This window comes from Malaclemys terrapin, chromosome 1 (assembly GCF_027887155.1).
Source record: "Malaclemys terrapin pileata isolate rMalTer1 chromosome 1, rMalTer1.hap1, whole genome shotgun sequence".
NCBI lineage: Eukaryota > Metazoa > Chordata > Testudines > Emydidae > Malaclemys > Malaclemys terrapin.
In genome coordinates, this window is record NC_071505.1 from 339,472,486 (window position 1) to 339,492,525 (window position 20,040).

Sequence of the window (20,040 nt, forward strand, 5' to 3'; positions counted from 1 at the left end):
GGCCTCACAGCAAGACATTTGGCGACCTGGGATTACAATTTAACTTAATTAGAATTGAGCTCAACCAGAAGATATGGGCCTGAGGCAGAGTTTACCGGGTGAGGATCTTTGGTCTGTGCCAGGCAGGAGCTCAGACGTGATGACCATACTGGTCCCTTCTGGCTGAAACTAGGAACTTAAGAGTGCCCATCTTCATGCTCAGTCCACTAGACCACCCTGCCTCTATCTCTCAGCATCTTAGAAAAGAGAACACACATGCGGGGAAGTGACTAACACTGCAGATGCCACAATATTGGATCCTTCATTGAGGAGTAGGAAGGTGACCAAGGGCTAGATTCACAAAGGGACGTGGGCACCTAACTGCCTCTTAAGGCACCTGAGGCCAACATTTAGGTGTCGCTGACATTTACAAAACCGCCGCTCAGCTGACACCTAACCCCGTAGGCCCTAGGCACCTAAAGTTCTGCCGGTGGGCAACCGCAAAGCCGCCTAGGATGGTCCTGCTGTCGCAAAGCTGCTGGGAGCCCTTGGTCACACCTGAGCCCTGGAAGAATGATCAAATTAGGCATTTCCCCCACTTATCTCATCCGTGGGCCATGACTTGGTTGGGGTGCTCAGAGCATACTTCACCTGCACACACACAGCCAGGAGCAGGCACGTAGGGGGCTGGCTGGAGTATATGTCTGTCCCAGGCTACCCAATAGCCCTATAGTGAGGAGACTCATCTGGAATGTGGGAGATCCAGGTTTGAATCCCTGATTTAGTTCAGGGACTTAAACCTGAATTTTCTGCCTCCCCGGTGAGTGACTAACCACAGGGTGGGGCTATAATGGGCTGGCTTGCATGCATGCTGCCTCCCAGCTCCTCTCTTTGGCATTTCCTACTGCCTAGCGTAGGTGGCTCCCCACTCAGCATCCTGTTTTCTGTGAATCCCTTTCTTACGTGCCTAACTGTGCCCATGAGGAACCTGGGTGCATAACTTGGGGCTGAGGATTCCATTGGGCAGCAGGACGCCTAGGCATTAGATGGCTAAGTCCACGTTGTGAATCTAGCCCCAGGTTCATGATGACATGAGCAGAGCAGGCGTCTAGGCAAATAAATGACATGCAATTCAAGTCTATGCTATGCCCACTGACACCAGCTGAGGATCAGGCCCTTAGGATAAACGAATGTACAGAGATGAAGAAGCTAGGAACAAAAACTCCAGTGCCCAAATGGAGCAGGAACATTCATGCGCCTTGGTTCTTTTTCTGGCAAGCGCTGGGTACCAGCACTTCTCCTTATACCAAATTCTTAGCAGCTCAGTCCTTGTTTACCAAAGATAAACCTTAGTTACAAATCATAGCAGTTTGCCTCTAGCTTTTTTTCATCTGAAGATCTCAAAGTACTTCACAAAGGTGGCAAAATCTCATATCCCTAATACACTGAGGCACCAAATGGTTAAGTGACTTGCCCAAAGTGAGTCAGCATCAGAGCTAGGATGAGAAGCGAGGTCCTTTGCCTCCTAGGTTCATGCCCAACCCATAGCGCTGATTCTGGCCCACTGTTTTTAATGAAGCTATGTCCCTGTACACCAGCAGACGAGCTGGCCCTTTCTAAACATGCTTACACCAGTGCAAACCAGGCTGAGGCGTGACACCAGCGTAGTGGTGATGTAAGGGAGAAGAAGCAGGAGGTGGGCTCCCGTCTCTGGAAGAAGGGGAGCCCAACGCCTATGGACAATGGAGTCAGTGGGCCCTTTAGGCCCACAGCACCTCTCCATCCAGCCCAGTCAGTTTAGGGCACTGCATTGAGTGCCTTGGGGCATGTCTATAGTGCAGCTGGGCGCCAGCCTCCCCACCTGGGGCCACAGCCTCCTGTTAGCATGCTAGGGGTTATGTGTGTGACATACAGTATCTCAGTCTGTTGTTTAAAGCTGTTAAATGCTGGCCGGTTATTAAGACGCCTGATAATTCACTACTAAACCCCTGCATTTCTTGCCAGATCTCTTTCCCAAGCTGCCTGCAACCAGAGTTATGAGCTGCTGCCTAGCATCCATCCCGTCCTTAGGGCACCGATCTGTCATCTTGTCATAGCACATCATTAATTTTTGCTACAAACTTGGTGAGACCCCAGTTTTGTTGGACAATACGTTGTCACAGACGGGCCGTGAGAGTGCAAAGAACTTCAGATAAGTGCCTTGCCTGGCTGAGACAACAGGAATTTTTAACACATCGTCTATAAATTGAGACAGTTTTATTTCAGGAGCTGGCTTTTCTTTCAAACTACCACTTGTTCTGACTGTAGATATTTCACCTTCCTGACTCACTTTGCCCAAGTCCACTGAACATGATCCAGTTGGTTGTTTTGTGTGTGCTGGAAGATGTGGGGTGTGTGGGGGATGTTTTGTTTCTTGTGTCCTTCCTTGACTAGGGATTTCACAGGGAATTAATGCAGCCTCCCTGCCCCATTTTAGCACCTGTTGTGAATGAACTTTATTTGAAATGACTATCACACTATTATTCTTATTTCAGTTTCTCATGAAGGATGCCAATGAGGGGCCTGGTGGACCTTTTCACCTCCAGGAGGCTGCTGCATAGCCGGCTGGGACATTCCCATCTCATGGTCATTCAGTGGCTTACATGAGAGAAGCTGGTGGTCTCAGCTCAGCTCCTAGGGGAGAACTGTTCACAACATAGCACGAGTGCTGCATGGGGGCATGGAGACTGAAAGGCCCTCTCACCGCTAGGGTGTCTGCTGACACATTCCCAGAATACTGAGCATTCTGGTACTTCGGGGAATGGCAGAGGCCCGCCCCACCGGCGCAACCTTGCCTCCGCTGGCCTGCCTTCACATGCCCGGTGTGGACGAGGTCACGCCACACAGAGAGGACACCATTTTGAAGCATGTGCCATTCCACCCCCCGTCGACGTGGCCTCTTCAAAATGGCATCCCCATCCGATACTGAACAAAACCAGGTCTGGTTTTTGTCTCAGTACCGGACAAGGACAAACCACCCAAAAGAGGTCTGTCCAGTTTAAATACAGATGAATAGCCTGCCTATGTGTTGCTGGTTGAGACATATTTGCACAGGGTGATGCAGGGGAACTTTCATTGCTGTTCCTGTTCTATGCCAAGAGGACTTTGGCCTCCAAGGGTATGTCTACATTGCGTCTAGGCGAAAGCCTCACAGCCTGGGTTCACAGACTCATGCGAGCACCTTCAACATCGCTGTGTAGACATTGCTTTGATGGTGCATCTTGGGCTGGAGCTCAGGTTCTGAACCCCACTCCGGGCTTCAGAGCCCCAGCACAAGCCACTGCGTCTACACATCTATTTTTAGCATGTTAACAGGAGTCTGTGGACTGAGGCCAGGGCCGGCTCTGGCTTTTTTGCCGCCCCAAGCAAAAAAGCCTCCCGCCGTCCCCTGGCGGGGAGCGCAGCAGGGGAGGGCAGCGAGCCCGGCGAGCCCGGCCGGGGCCCCGCTCTCCCATACCAGCCAGAGCACCAGGAGGAGGGCGGCGAGCCCGGCCGGGGCCCTGCTCTCCCCGACCGGCCGGAGCGCTGGGGGAGGGCGGCGAGCCCAGTCGCGGCCCCGCTCTCAGGCTGGAGCGCCACCGGGCGCCCCAACAGCCCCAGTATGTTTTAAAAAAAACCCCAACCCTGAGCGCCGCCCCCCTCCAGGTGCCGCCCCAAGCACATGCTTGGTAGGCTGGTGCCTGGAGCCGGCCCTGACTGAGGCTGGCTCTTAGATGCAGTGTAAATATGCCCCAAGGCATTCAGTGCAGCGCCCTAACATGACTAGGCCAGGTGGAGCGCTGCTGTAGGCCTGACACTCCCACTGACTCCATTATCCTTAGGTGTTGGGCTCACCTCCTTCTTGGCTTCCCCTCCTCCCAAGTTATGGGCCAGCTCTCAGCTCTCTCACTGTGCACCCCCCCGCCTCTGCAGAAAGCCAGTTGTGTTACCAGTTCACTCCCTGCTCCGGGGGGTGGGGAAGTGGCCACAGGCCCCTTGCCAATATGTTCTGGCAGAAAAATCCTCCTTGCTGTGAGTGTGGAGAGCAGGTAAACCCTGGACACGAGTGAGATTGTTCCTTGCTGAGCAGCTCCCAGTCCAGGCTCCAGGCTGAGCTGACATATAGCCTCTTGCAGGGAAAGTCACGCTCACAGGCTGCAAACCCGGATTGCCCTGCATTCGATCAGCTGGGCAGACACTACTGTGCCTACACTCACAGGGGCAGGGCACTGGCCACAAAATCCGCCCTGCCTTTTAATCCCAACTCTCATCGGTCTGTACATATGGCCAGAGCCTGAGCATGAGTCTCATTGAAAAGGGCAATGCAGTTCCCAGATATTTTAAATGGCCGCCGCCCTGTGACAGCAGCCATTTTAAATCTGGCCAGGATTCCGCCTGCATCTCCGTTCTGCCTCTGTGACCTCAGAGAGCCCATCCCACCCACTGCATCTCTCCCTTCCCATGTGCCTCTCCTGCCCCAGAAATCCCCCTTCCATTTCCTTACTGATCAAAATGGATCCCATCCATTGCCCTTCCTGACCCCGGAGATCCTTTCCTTCCAGCTCTCACCTGCTGTACGCCAACCCTGGAGATCTCCTCCTTTTCCTGCCCTGAGCCAATCTGCCTCCTGCCCTGATCTCCCTCAGCTTGTTCCCCCACCATCCTCCCCAATTCCAGGATCCTCTACCTGCACTGACCCCGGACATGTAGCACCTCCTACTGTGGTCCCCATGGACTGTCCTCCTCAGCACATGGGCCCAGCACCTCAGCTGGTTAAATCGGCATTGACTCCAATGGAACTACACCGATTTCCACCAGCTGAGGAGCTGGCCCCATGAAGCGCTAATTAATACCAATGCCCAACATCTGACCCCCCTCCCCCAAAACAGGATCTGTCATCATGGGCGATGGATATAATAGGCCAGGGGAGGCTAAGCCTCCCATGGCACAGCCACCTCTGACCCGCTGCTAGATACTTGGCCCATGGTGGCCCCGCCTACGCTCTGCCTCTTCCCCTCCCTGCTCTGCCCTTCCCCGAGGCCCCCACCACCGACCGCTGCTTGGTGAGTCAGTCCCTCCTCTCCTCTCCTCCACTCCACCCCCCCTCTCCAGAGGTCGCCGCTGCTCACCGCATCCCTCCTCTCCTCCACCCCATCCCCTGTGGGAACTGGGGGTTGAGGAGGGACACAGTGAGTGGCGAGTGTGTGGGGGGGTGAGGCGGGAACAAGACAAGCGGTGCATGGTGGGGGTTTTGAGAGGGTGAGGAGGGACGTGGAGGGCAGGGGGGGTCTCGCAGGGGCAGGGGGATGAGGAGGGAACGCAATGAGCGGTGGGAGTCTCGCAGGGGTGAGGAGGGATGTGGTGGGCGGGGGGTCATGCAGGGGCGGGGAGGTGAGAAGGGAAGCAGCGAGTGGTGGGCAGGGGAGGGGGGGGTGAAGGGTGAGGGGTGAGGAGGGATGTGGCCAGTGGCAGGCAGGCAGGCGGGGTCCTCGCAAGACGGGGGGTGGAGGAGAGGAAGGATGTGGTGAGCAGCAGGGCAGGGGCTGAGTGGGGATGGGGAGGGGCCTGGGGCAGAGTGGGGGACAGAGAGCTAGCCCCCCGGGGAAGCTTCACCCACCACCCACGTCTGTGAGCTCCCTTGGATTGCTGAAGTTACACATGAAAGGTGTTGGCAGAGTGAAATCCTGGTAGGGTGAGCAGACGTCCCAATATTATTGGGACTGTCCCGATATTAGGGGCTTTGTCTTATATATGTACCTACATTTCCCCACCCCCAAAAGAAAGTGTCCCGATTTTTCACATTGCTATCTGCTCACCCTAAACCCTGGCCTGTATTTTTCAGGCATCTGCTGTTTTAATGACACGGCAGGATCCGAGCACTTCAGGGGTCCCTAAGAAGCTCAGGGCAGACAAGTCACCCCTTAATTTATCGCACATAGGTCCCTTACGTTACAGGGCATTCACCAGCAGTCACTGCTTGCTTTGAGGGAAACACACTGCTTATTTATTATACAATTTTACAGTGTGACACCCTTTGACTTCCTATGCAGGTTATAATCAATTGGCAAACATTTTTCAAAGCCGTTTTGTGGCTTCCCATTGGGCCTGATCCTGTTTGTGTCCAAACCCGGAGCAAGTCTGCTGAAGTCAATGAAGCTGCACAGGTGTAATAAAACCAGTGCACGGGCCTGACCCAAAGCCCAGTGAAGTATATGGAAAGACACCCATTGACTTCAATGAGCTTTAGATCAGTCTCTAAATGAGAGCAGAATCAGGCCCATCATCAATACGGTGAACGTATAAACTATTGATTGGGTTTATAATAAATGAATGCACTCCATGCAGTGATTCAATGCTAGGCCAATACCAATTGGCGAGGGGTGGGGGGCATGTTCTGTGGTCTTTGATCACCGGTTCAGTCTAGCAGCTGTGGAATGACTCTCTTTTTCTGCTTGCAGGACCCTCGATAAAGCCACCGGTACTACAGACCAGGAATCAAGTACCTTAGCCCAGGACCCACCCACATGAAGTGAAGCACTTCATTCTGAGTGGCAGCTGGGATAAACACATAGCCTGCATGAAACGTGTATAGTCCTACGGCGTACAATAAAAATGGTGAACTGCTTGGAATGGGATTTTCTGTGGCTCGTCAGTCCCTGAAACATTACTTCTATCAGCGTCATTTATTTTACTTGATCATGATGGATTTATATTTGGTTGAGCAGAGAAAGCCCATGGGTCTGATGCGCCCTTCGCTTACACTGGTGAAATGCCACTGATTTCAGCTGAGGTACAGTGGCTCACATTGGCTGGTGAGAGACAGACTCGTGCAGGTATCATATTGGATTTTAGGGCTGATCCTAGGAGCCTAATTTACAGGGTCAGCAGTTCTTTTTGAAATCCTCAGAGGATTAATGCAATATAATTTTTTAACTGATGTTTAAAAACCCACATTTGGATGCCATTTGATTAAGCAGGGGTCAGACTTTTGTACTGGTGACCCCTTTCACGTAGCAAGCCTCTGAGTGTGACCCCCCCCTTATGCATTAAAACCACTTTTTAATATATTTAATTCCACTATGAATGCTGGAGGCAAAGCGGGGTTTGGGGTGGAGGGTGACAACTCTCAACCCCCCAGGTAATAACCTCGTGACCCCTTGAGGGGTCCCGACCCCCAGTTTGAGAATCCCTGCTGTATACAATATTCAATGGGAAGATAGAATCCCTTGCCTTTATTCTGCAGTCAAGAGCATCTTATACTTTTTAAGGCCAACACAGGTCCTAAACACTAGAGCAGGGTGAACTTTTTTGGTGGAAAAGTGACACCCAAAAATTTCACTTGAGCAATGCTACCATAGCGCTTCAGGGGACTTGTAGTTCAGGTGTTCCATGCCCCAGTTCTCCTCTATTGGCCAGGTACCTTGGTGGGATTACATCTCCCATAATGCACCACAGTGTCCCCTCTTGCTGAGATACTGCAATAGATCATGGGAGTCAAATAGCTTTGGGGCATCATGGGAGATGCATCCAGTTGGAAACCCCAGCCCATAGAGATGAATGAGGGGCATGAGTCACATGAACTACAACTCCCATGATGCATTGCAGTGGAATTTTCTAATTAATTTCAGCCCAAACCCTATTTTTTTTCTGCTTTCAGTTGTCTTTTTTTTTTTTTTTTTTTTTTTGATGAAACATCACAACTTTTTGGAAAGATCAGATACTTTTCCCGAAAAACTTTGTTCAGTCAAAAACCTAATTTTCATTGTTTTAACACCAAAATTTGGACTGCTCTACTATACTCCATTTAAGCCTTCAGGTAAGACTTAAGTGGTGCATATGCCTTAGGCTGGCCCTGTGCATGGGGTGAATTTCACCTTTAGTGAGTCATCACTATAAGCACAAGGGACCAGATCCTCAGAAACGTTTAGGCAACTAACTAGCTTTGAGGCTCTGGGCCAGGGTGGCCTGCTTCTCTTTTCTAACTTGATTAGCGGGGCGGGATAGCTCAGTGGTTTGAGCATTGGCCTGCTAAACCTAGGGTTGTGAGTTCAATCCTTGAGGGGGCCACTTAGGGATCTAGGGCAAAATCAGTACTTGGTCCTGCTAGTGAAGGCAGGGGGCTGGACTCAATGACCTTTCAAGGTCCCTTCCAGTTCTAGGAGATAGGATATCTCCATTTATTTATTTAGCTGAGGTAGCTAATTCTAGCAAGGTAGGAAGAGAGCTGGGCAGTCATTCCTGGAGCCCCAAAACAATGTCCCCCCTACAGTGGGCTGGGCACAAAACCCCTGATTCAAAAGTGGCCCAAGATGAAGCATTGAAGAAAGTCCCAAATATTTCAATGTGGATTTGGAAGGTGGTGGGCCTGATTCTCTGCCCTTTCACACCAATGTAAATCTGGAGCAACGCCAATGTAGTTAATAGTTTCACACCAGTATAGAACCAGTGCATGCGATAAGAGATTCAGACCTTTTGACCTTTAAAGAGGAAACCCTTAGTGATTGCTATTGTTTATTATTTGGGTTGCGATAATATCGAGGAGCCCTATTCCTGCACCAAGACCCCATGGTGCTCTGCGCTATACAGACACAGAACAGAAAGATGGTCTTTGCGCTACAGAGCTTGCTAAATGTAAACCTTAAGCTTTTGGTACCTGCATTATGGTGACTCTCATCACTGGGAATGGAACGGATGTTAGGAAATTCCCACACCTGTTAAGGCGATAAAACACAGCACAGTATTTGTAGTGACAGGGTTTGTCAGGTAACAACCAAGAAGAAATTAGACAAAATCCAGTCATCAAACCATTACAAAGCATCTCAGAGAAGCTGCGTATGGTAACTAAGGACAGAGTCAGTACAAAAGGAGGTGGATTAGAAGCCTGTGAATAGCTGGAACGAGCGTGTGCATAGCTTGCTAGCTGAAGGGTGCTCATTACACATGATTAAGAAATTATCTTTTTGTGTGTAATTACCATAATCACGCAATTACTAGAGATGGGCACACAGCAAACTCCAGTTGCAAACACCCTTGGAGCTCTGAGGAAGTCTCACTCTAGATTATTGCAGCTGTCTCTATCCTGGGCTAAACCAAAACCCTGGATCTGAACCACACTGAGTTCTGGCACCATTCAGGTCTCGCTCCCAATTTGTCACCTCAGGCCCATCACGAGTCATTAGATACAAAGAAGGTGAAATGGGACCATGCAAGGAAAAGGAACGGAGGATGCTTTTTGCTGTATTTAAAAACCACAAACCACGTATGCATTGCTCTGAGATCACGGAGTACGTTTTCAATGGTTTGTAAGACCTTTGGACAACAGTGAGGAAAATCACCCAAAAGATAAGGCAAGGCCTCACCTGGTGCAAACCAGCCCATCTCTATTGATATCAGTGATCACCAACCACTCACAAAGTCAAAATGGGCATCAGAGTTCCAATAAAGGCATCCTGGCTTCTAGCTAGTGCAGAAGTGTGCACGTTTTAAAAAAAAAAAACACCCATGTATTAGACTGGGTTAGTTAGATAGTTCCTAATGATTTCTATGTTGCACTGGTTTCTGGTCTCCTTATTGCTACTAGTATTGCCTGTGCTTGCTTCATGTTTCTTTCTGTTTAGCTTATTCCCTCCTAACTACTCCCTGCCTCCCCTGAGTCCCCTCCCTCCATCCCAAAATCATGGAACTAACCTGACGTTTGCCACCATCACATTGTTCACTCTGCTTGTGTGTTACACTCCATTCCCCTACCCTGGGTCTGCTGTGAGTATTCAGATTGTAAACTCTTGGGGCAGGGACTGTCTGTTACGCTGTTTTTACAGGCCCTAGCACAATGCGGCCCCATTCTTGGTGTGCTTAGGCACTACGTAATAAACATGATTAACTGTTTCATAGAGTCTAAGGCCAGAAGAGACCATCAGATCATCTGTTCTGCCCTCCTGTACAACACAGGCTGTTAAATTTCACCCAATTGCCTCTGCATTTAGCCCAAAGACTTTAGTTAGACCAAAACATGTCAGTCCTCAGGAAACTAAATTGTATGCTAAAGAACAGGAGAGACAGAGATGCCACTGAGCATACGCACCAATAGGGTGACCAGATGTCCCGATTTTATAGGGACAGTCCCTATTTTTGGGTCTTTTTCTTATATAGGCTCCTATTATCCCCCCATCCCCTGTCTTGATTTTTCACACTTGCTGTCTGGTCACCCTAGGCGCCAATCAACTCCTCCCACTCCCTCCCAGTGCCTCCCACTTGCAGCAACCAGCTGTTCCCGGGAATGCAGGAGGCGCTGGGGGAAGGGGGCGGAATTGCATGGAGTGGGGATGGGGCAGGGGCAGGAAGAGGCGGGGCAGGGGTGGGGTCTTGTGGGTAGGGTGGAGTGAGGGGCGGGGCCTGGAGCTGAGCGGGGGTTGAACAGCCCTGGGGAAAGGAGGAAGCCAGCGCCTGTGTCACTGAGGGCCGAGGCTGCTTAGGTGAGATATAGCCAGATGATCCCAGCAAATGATCCAGAATCATACTCTCAGCAGCAATAGCAATTCAATGGGACTTTAGTTTGCACAGTGTCGTTCGTACCCAAAATGCTTTCTGCGTGTTACAACACACCAGCGGCATTTATTTACACAAACCAGCAGCGGCACAGGTATTTGTAGGGTGGGAAAAAATACAAGAAACCTGTACACGGCCAAGCCCAGAACAGGAAGAGACAATGGGAGATTAAAAAAAGAAAAAGCTCGAGGAAAGAGAGGAAAAGAAATCTTTCCAGATGAGAGCTGAAATCAGATGAAGAGTGACAGAGACGCATGGGCTGCAGGGGTGAAGGTCCTTGGGCTCATGCTGGCTGGGTAATGGGAATGGACCACAGAGGAGAGCTGTCATAGATCAGTGAAGAGGACCCATAGGCTGGCGCAAAGCTATGGCCAGACTGAAAACAAGGAAGGCCATTTCTGAACTTGGATTACCTCCTGGCTTTATGGCAGGCCCAGGGCTATCGCAGTTCCCAGGCTTCGTACTGGTTTTCAGTGAGTGGCACATACAGGGCATTGCAGAGAAGTATAAATTCGCTACACCCCAAAGACACTCACTGCATTAAGAGGGATTAGCGTTGTAAAAAGCCTGATCTTCTGGATTATTTCCATGTAATGTGTTAATGACTGAAAGAGCTTGGGGACTGGGGAGACGGTACAGACAAAGCCTTCAACCATCGACAAATCTTCCTCTCAGTCAGAGTCAAGGGGGATACACTTATGAGTCCAGGGAGAAAGGCATCCCTGATGCAACTCCACTGAAATCAGTTGAATTTGCCCCTGTGGTATTAATTTTGATGGAATAAATGGGCCCAAAGAGTCAACGGTGTTAACATGACCCAGAAACTGCCCAACATTAAGCCGTTTTTAACAGGGTTTGGTATACAGAGACCTCAGCCTGCGTAGTACCATGGCAAACATCATTTAAAACCATTTAAACCTTTTATTAAAGAAACAGAAAAGAAAGCAAAAGAGCTAGAGCCAACGAAATATAAAGTATTAAGTAAGGCCTTCATTTTCACAACATAGACTCATAGACTTTAAGGTCGGAAGGGACCATTATGATCCCTTGTTCCCCTGCAGAGAGAGTTTCAAACAAACAAACTAACTAACAAACCCTCCTGTTTTTACCTGTTTTAATACTGGAGGTGGTATTAAAGATGGTAATAACTGGCCTTTTCACAGGGAAGAGAAGTTAGTTAAGATGGGCTGTTGTTGCAGTCCAATCCCATTTCCTAGAAGAGAAAACATGACAAACACACACAAAAGGGTAAAGAAAAGAACAGCAAATATAGAAAATGCAGCTTCTGTCTCTGCTGTTTAGTTTTACTTGCAAAGTGACTACGGGAAAAACACAGGCACAGAACACAGTTTTATCAGTCACCCTGAGAGCTGGCAAACATGTACCAGCATTGGGCTGTTTAGGGCATTGCTTTTAGCTGCCTCTTTCTATTTATACCAATATTGCATGATATACAGTCTTCAGACTCTTAGACAGATGGATGGATGCCTTTTCGCCTCTAACTGCCTCTTTTACTCTGTTGTTCCACCATGGTGGCATTTATGTTTTTGGTCCTCTTAAATTTGGGTATACATTTAATTTGAGCCTCTAATATAGTGTTTTAAAAATTTTTCCATGCTGCTTGCAGGCATTTCACTTTTTTGACTGTTCCTTTTAATTTCTGTTTAACAAGCATCCTCACTTTTGCTTAGTTCCCCTTTCTGAAGTTAAATACTACTATGGTGGGCATCTTCAGTATTCCCCCACAAGGATGTTAAATATAATTACATTAAGGTCATTATTGCCCAGCAGCTCAGCTATATTCACCTCTTGGACCAGATCCTGTGCTCCACTTAGGGCTAACTCAAGAATTGCCTCTCCCTTTGTGTATTCCAGGATTAGCTGCTCCAAGAATCTTTTAATTGGAGTAGGCCCCAACTTTCACTACACCCCTTAGTGCCATCTTATGGGCCAGATAATCAGCTGGTGTAAATACACATCACTCCATTTTCACCAATGCTGATTTACATCAACTGAGAATCTGGCCCTAATGTCTAAAAAAATCAAAAGCATGGAAATGTTTCTTACTCTAAGTGAGCTAAGACTTTAAATGGGACTTATGCTCCTGGTCACTTTAATGTCTTTAAGCCCAACTTGAGTTCTTTACCTCTCATTTCCTCTCTCTTTCTCTGACCAATTTCTCTCTTTGCCTTTTCTTATTCCATACTTCTCCCCCTCAGCTGCGATTGCAAGCACTTTATTTCTCTTCCCATCGCCATGCATCTTTCATGTTCTACCCCACTTTGCTATATATTTAATGAGGGGCAGGACTTCTCATTTGCTAACAATCAGCCTGTGTGACATATTTGGGTTACTCTCAGGATTTCTAGTGAAGTAAAATGTATCTTTCATTTTTTATGAAGCTGCTCAATAATTTAGCGTTCATTAATGATGTAGGATGAAGTCACCATCTTGGACATGGCTTTTGTCTGTTGAGATGTTGTAGTGGGGATGGGCTGGGACAGGAGGCGTTACTATGGACAGCGTTTCCATGTGAGAGGCCAAGAAGAGAAGCTCAAATCAGATCCCATTGCCTGGAATTTTGGGAGCAAGAGCAGGTTGAATTCCATGCCTGGATCCAAAACCTGCCCCCATAATTTGGGGTCTGGGTCAGAATCACAATGGAAATGGCTTGTTTTCTGGATTCAGTTCTGGATGTAGCCCCATAATGCAGAAATCACAAGACATGAGTAAAAGTCATTACCTTCTGATGGGCATTCAATAGCTCCTGAATAGAACCTAGTCAACAGGCATCCAACCACCTTCCACAGCCTGCCAAAGCATCCTCTGCCAGGGAGTCCATAACATCAGCTTCGGGGGTGCTAGAGCCAGGCTAAAATAACCAGCTCCTCAATGCCACATTCCAACCCTGGCCAGGCAATTGCCTTGCTAGTCATGAACTGGCCGGTGTGTATATGGCCATGCCCCCAACTAGCGGAGTCAGACCGGATTGAATGGCTTGTCAGACTGTTAAAAGTGTAGGCTGGCCAGCTGGGCTGCTTGGAGAACAGTGCTGTAGGCAGTCAGGGTGGGGCAGATACCAGCTGCAAGGTCCCCTGTTCACTGGTACACAAGAAGTGGTGGGGAGGGGGAGGTTTAGAGTCCAGCTGCTTGGAGAACATAGTGGGAGCTAAGTTTCAAAGAGGTAGCCGTGTTAGTCTGGATCTGTAAAAGCAGCAAAGAGTCCTGTGGCACCTTATAGACTAACAGACGTATAGGAGCATGAGCTTTCGTGGGTGAATACCCACTTCTTCGGATGCATAGTGGGAGCTAAGCCCCAGGGATCGGGCGGGGCGGGGAGGAGGCTAAGGTGACCAGATTTCCGAGTGCAAAAAGCAGGCCATGTTTGCAGTGCCATTTTCTATAGTTGTGAAATACTCATCCAAAAGACAAGCAGGCACTTATTAAATAACACGTGCTGGTGTCACAACTGCCAGGTTCTGAAGCACCAGCTATTGCAATGGGAGTTAGGCAGCAAAATACCTTCGTGAATTCGACCCTTGGTGGCTGAATGAGTTTTTAATGAAACTCTGAACCAGCGTCCTTAACACTCCCTCGGAGTCAAAGGACAGCTTTGAGTGTGTTTACACTCGGTCAGCTTCTGCCTTGCCAATATGAGATTAATTTCCACGCCCCCCAGAGAGACGTAAATTTGATGTTGAATCTCATGCCTGGCAGTCCCTGTCTATTATACCTAGCCATCAGCCTGGGTAACGCTATGCTGTCAGACAAAATTGTACTGCTGTAACTCAAAGTAAAGGAACCATCCTCTTTAATGGGCACTCTGGGTCTCGCATGCAGCTTCCTCCTCACTGGTGCTGCTTCATTGCCTTTTTTGGGGGAGGGGGGGGCAAGGGGGCTGCTGCTACTCAGCCAGGGCTGTAGGTCCAGATTAATGCAACGCCACGGGATGGTCAAGGAGCTACGTGCATGCTTGGGTGCTTCAGGTACGTGATGGGAGAAACAAAATGTACCTTTACAGAATCATAGAAATGTAAGGATGGAAGAGACCTCAACAGGTCACCTAGTCCAGCTGCACTGAAGCAGAACCAAGTATAAACACTTTTCTGGGATGGTCTAACGGGCTCTTAGAAACCTCCAGTGACAAGGATTTCACAAGTTCCCTACTCAGCCTGTTCCAGTTTAACTGGGCTTATAGTTAAAGAAGTTTTTCTTAATTTGTAACCCGAATCTCCCTTATTGCAAACTAAGCCCATTACTTTTTGTCCTACCTTCAGTGGACGTGGAATACAATTGATCACCAGTCTCTTTATGCCAACCTTTTAATTATTTGAAGACTGTTACCATGTTCCCCTTCAGCCTTCTCTTCTCTAGACTAACGCTGGCCAGTTCTTTCAATCTTTCCTCATCTCTCATGTTTTCTAAACCTCTTATCGTTTTTGTTGCTCTCCTCTGGACTCTCCAGTTTCTCCACATTTTCTTTACTTGTGGTGCCCCAAATTGGACACTCCAGCTGAGGCCTCATCAGCGCCAAATAGAGTGGAAAAATGATTTCCCTATTCTTATATATGACCCTCCTGTTAATGCCTCCCAGGATGATATTAGCCTTTTTTGCTACAGCATCATATTGTTTTTCTAGCAATAGCTCCAATATTCCACAGAGTCTCCCTGTGGACACTACTGAATGCTTTCCTGAAGTCGATAAAGTTAATTAAAATGGCAGGAGCTTTTTTGATGATCTGACAAAGAGTGAATATCTGTTCACAAACTGATCTACCAGCATGGAACCCAGACGCTTCTTCTTGTAAAATAATTTCATGCACCACCTTCTTCATTCAATTCAGCATAACAGTAGCCAATACTTTGCCTGGGATGGATAGCAGTACAATACCACTTCTGTTCGTGCATTGAGTAAGCTCACCTTTTCTTGGCAATGCCATGATGATACCATCTTTCCCATCTAGTGGCACTTCTTCTTTCACCCATATTTTGTTAGAGTTTTGTTAACTGTTCATTCAGAATTTCACCTTGCACCTTGAGTACCTCTGCTGGAATTCTGTCACCCCTCAGGAGCTTTCACATGCTAGAAACTGTGGGTTATCAGCCAAAATGATCAACATAATGAGTTTATATCATGGAAGCAGATAGGCAGTAAGATCAGCTACAAGCCTGGGTGGGGAGATTCAACATTATGACTGGCGTTAGACAAGGTTGTGTGTTATCCCCAATCCTTTTTACATTAGCAGGTGAGGAAGCAGGCAACAAAAGGCCTGGTGGATGGTGGAAAATGGGATAGTGGAGACGAGTTACATGACCTAGACTTTGCCAATGACATTGAAGTGTGACATGGAACAGAATGACTGCCCTTTCATCAGAGGGAGAACAGGAAGCAGCAAAAAATGGATTGAAATGCAGCGAACACCTAGATTATGAAGGTAAGAAAGAGGACAACAGAGGGAAAGGTGTACATGGCTGGAAAAGAAATTGAACAGGTAGACGAGTTCTGCTACCTAGGGAGGGTGATGACCTTTGAAGGTGGCTGCAATAGAGATATTCATACAAAAATAGGAAAAGCAAACACCGCTTTTGGAATGATGAACAATATCTGGTCAAACAAGGTCACCCACCACACCAAACTCCAGGACAGATTATGCCGTGCAACTGAACTGAGCATGCTACCATATGGAGCAGAGACGTGGCCAATGACAGTGGCTAAGAAAAAGAGATTGGAGGCCACCCATCACAGATGGCGGAAGAAGATACTAACATTTCAGGGAAAGACAAAATAAAAATGTGAGGGTAGGGGAGCTGACGGAGCAGGACATGTCAGACAATGTCATCAAAGAAAGAAGGCTCAGGTGGTTGGGACATGTACTCCATATAGAAGATGGGAGACATGCTAAGGAAGCATTGAATTAGGTACCCGAGGGAGGAAAGAGAAAACGAGGAAGGCCATGGAAGAACTGGCAGAAGACAGTGACAGAGGATATTGAATGCACTGGCATTATCTGGGGAAAAGTATCACAGCTAATGAGTGACCATAATGTATGGAGGAACTGGACTGCCCAATGTGTCAGCGACACAGGCGGAACTAAGTGCTAAGTAAGTGACTAATCAAACTGCTGTTTCATTCAGTTTGTGATCCACTATCACCCCCAGATCCTTTTCTGAAGTACTATTGCCTAGCCAGTTATTCCCCTTACCCCGAGCTCAGATGAGTGCCTTACATCCTCTAGTCTAGAGTGGGAATCTTACACAGCCACAAGGAGCTAAATCATAAACATAAAAGGGCTAGATGCTCCGCTGGTGTAAAACAGCACTGATTTGGTACTTGGACTTAGATGGAGCAAGGCTGATTTACAGTAACCAAAGACCTGGGACGATCAGATCCAAGCTCCAAGTGACATTGCTGATCCACTGTCACCTTGCTGAGCAGAACCAAAATCCCAGATCCAAACACTCAAAGGCTTTGGAGCTGTTTGGGCTTGGATCCAGCCTTTGCCCATTGCTTCTTAGGGCTGGATGACAAGAACCAGTTTGCAAGTTCCAGCACTGCCAACTGCAAGCATTTAAAAATAATGAGACAGTTCCCCCCCGCCAAATCCTGTAATTGGATTAAAAAACATGAGCTAAATAAATAAATGTTGGGTGCTTTTAACTTTGGCTTTTTTTCCAGCCCTCAGGTCACTCACGGGTCATGTTTTTCAAGTCTTTTTTACTCTTTTCTTAAATGAAAAGCTGAGATTTTCACCTGATCACATGACTCCAGCAGCTGGGGCTTTATGAAACATCAAATATCATGAGACTCAAGATAAAATCTGAAGATAAAATCATGAGTGCTTTCCTAAACCAGCTTAAAGTATATTGAATATTTTGTGTTGTCTGGCTTTTTGGCCTATGATATTTCACTCTGCAAATGGAAAGGAGAAATCTTACCAGAACTTTTGGTTGCTCTATTCACAGGGCATAACATACTGGACTTTATTAACCTTCATGGAAGTCATTAAATCAGTTAGATCAATGTAACTGATTTTCCTTTTTTCTCGATGGAACACATTTATGGTTAGCAATTCTTTACTTGGCATTCTTGGGGAAAGAAAGTGAATGTACAACGTCTGGGGATTGGTCCTGCTTTGAGCAGGGGATTGGACTAGATGATCTCCTGATGTCCCTTCCAACCCTGACATTCTATGATACATTTCTGAGCCATGAAACTACGCACAACAATCACAAGTCCCAGAACAGTATTTTTTCAAAGGACTAGCAATTCTTGTAGTAAACATAAATGTTTTACTTGGGGGAATTTATGCCAGCCTAAGACTTTATTGGCTGGTGGTAGGAATTATAGTTGTTATAGAAAGAGAGCTAAATATTAAACTTGGGTCTAAAAGAAAGATAAACCATTTATTCAGCCCTGGAAACAAACAAATAAAACCTTCCTGAAACAAGGGGAGGCTAATAAAATACTAAGAAATCTTAGTGGAAAAGGGTTTTTTGCTCAAAACCTCACCAGGGACTGAGTACATTTTGGAATAGTACTGACCACCACCTAGGAAGAAATTCTTAATTGTCATTTCACCAGATTCTCCATCTGGTTGAAAAATTTTCATCAGAAAGTTTTCAGTTTAAAAAAAAATGCCTTTTTGAATCATATGAACATTTTTGCAAAAAAATTTCGTACAATTTTAAATTTTCGGATTTGTTGATTAAACAATTTGAGATGAAAAAAAAAATCTGTTTTCAATCAAATCAAACAAAAAAAGATTCATCTTGATTGGAGCCAGATGGAATTGAAATGAACTTTTTTCTGTTTTGGCTTTTTGGAGTTTGGCAAAGATGATCTAATAGGGAACTACAGAGGTCTATGGAGAACCAAGTATAGTTAAGGTAGGGAAATCTCAGCCATTTCAGTGAGCAAGGCATGCAGTTAGCATGACAGAAGACAAATCTTCTATGGAAGGACATCCTTATGGCATCTGATGAAGAAGATTGAGGGATAATATTGAGCAAGATGTAAATGCTCTTACTGTGAATTATCATCAATGGGAAAAATATGTCCTTTACAGCTAGAGGTGTGGGAAGATTGTAAGAGCAGTCAAGGACCTCCATGGTCTATAAAGGCCAGGAGTAGGACAATAGGTGTAGTTTTTTCAGTTCTCCCCACTCTCCCTTTTCACCCCCCTTTTTCCAGTGAAAAAATGAAAAATGTGTCATTTTGAGTCTATTCAAATCCAAATTATTTTTTCCATTTTTTAATGGATTTGAAGCTGTGTGTGTGTGTGTGTTTTGAATCCTTTTGTCAAAAAATAATAATCAGAAAATGTCAGGAACATGGTTCGACATTTGGCAGAGAAAGATGCAAATGTTTAGCCTGGCCCTACCAAACCCTTAAAGAATGCCAAGAAAGCCCTGTGCAATGAATGGAGAAACTTGGATCTGCTTGTTAAACCTCCAATACTAACTGGGAGGAATCCGTTTGGTGATCAGAAATTTAATTAGATTAGAGCTATTGTAACTGCTAGTTGTCAAAGGAGGATTAGCAAGAGGCAAATAATGTAAATGAGAACAAGCTCTAGGAGGATCTCTGAACTAAGAGAAGGATGGTGGGCCATCACGCTGAATGTTCTGCTGTCAAGAGCAGCACAGACCTCCTTGGAAGCTAAGATGTCTCATCCTACTTAATCAATAGATTTTTACTATAAGAGGTGGTCTAACTAACTAGGCTACTGCTCAGTAGATACTCATCTTCTGTGGGTGAGAGAGTCAAGCTTTCAAGCTACAAAGAGCTCTTCTTCAGAGGAGAGGGGACTGGACTAGATAGATGACCTCTCAAGGTCCCTTCCAGGCCTGAGATTCTATGATGCAATGATTCAGGTCTGGGAAACTAAGCAGAGCTCTGTGTGGCTCGAAAGCTTGTCTCTCTCCCCAGCAGAAGCTGCTCCAAAAAAATATATTACCTCACCCACCTTGTTTGTCTAATATCCTGGGACCAACCTGGCTACAACAGCACAGCATACTTCACCTTGCACAGTCATTTACATGGGGAAAGTGAATCTCAAATGCCACCATTCTGGTCTGTTGTGTTTCACGCTCACTTTGCACTTGTGTAAGTGAGTGCCCAAGGCGCAGGGCAGTGGCAAATCTTATTTTAACAATGACTTGCAAAGCATAGATCCTGTATGTCTGAGGTTATAAACTTCCTGAATTCAGTACAGGCTTTTCCACGGTGTTTGTCACCATGGTATCTGAGCCCCTCACAACCAGAAATGGCTTCATCCATATGGCTAGGGGGCAGCACCGCTGAAAAGGACCTGGGGGTTAGAGTGGATCACAAACTCAATAAGCCAACAATGTGGTGTAGTTGAAAAAAGGCTAACCTTATTCTAGGGTGTATTAACACGAGTGTCAAATGTAAAACACAGGAGGTAATTGTCCTGCTCTACTCAGCACTGGTGAGGCCTCTGCTGGAGTCGTGGGTCCAGTTCTGGGTGCCACACT

General features: G+C 47.0%; 1 protein-coding gene across 4 annotated transcripts in view; it reads left to right on the top strand.

The window, feature by feature from the left end:
• The window catches only part of MAP6 (microtubule associated protein 6), a 70,143-nt gene extending 63,516 nt beyond the window's left edge, over positions 1 to 6,627 (top strand). For all 4 annotated transcript variants that reach the window (XM_054015843.1, XM_054015844.1, XM_054015845.1 and 1 more), the window contains one exon: positions 6,456 to 6,627. In XM_054015843.1, the coding sequence (XP_053871818.1) occupies positions 6,456 to 6,525 (70 nt within the window). In that variant the 3' untranslated portion in view covers positions 6,526 to 6,627. The remainder of the gene's footprint in view (positions 1 to 6,455) is intronic.
• Positions 6,628 to 20,040: the final 13,413 nt, after the last annotated feature.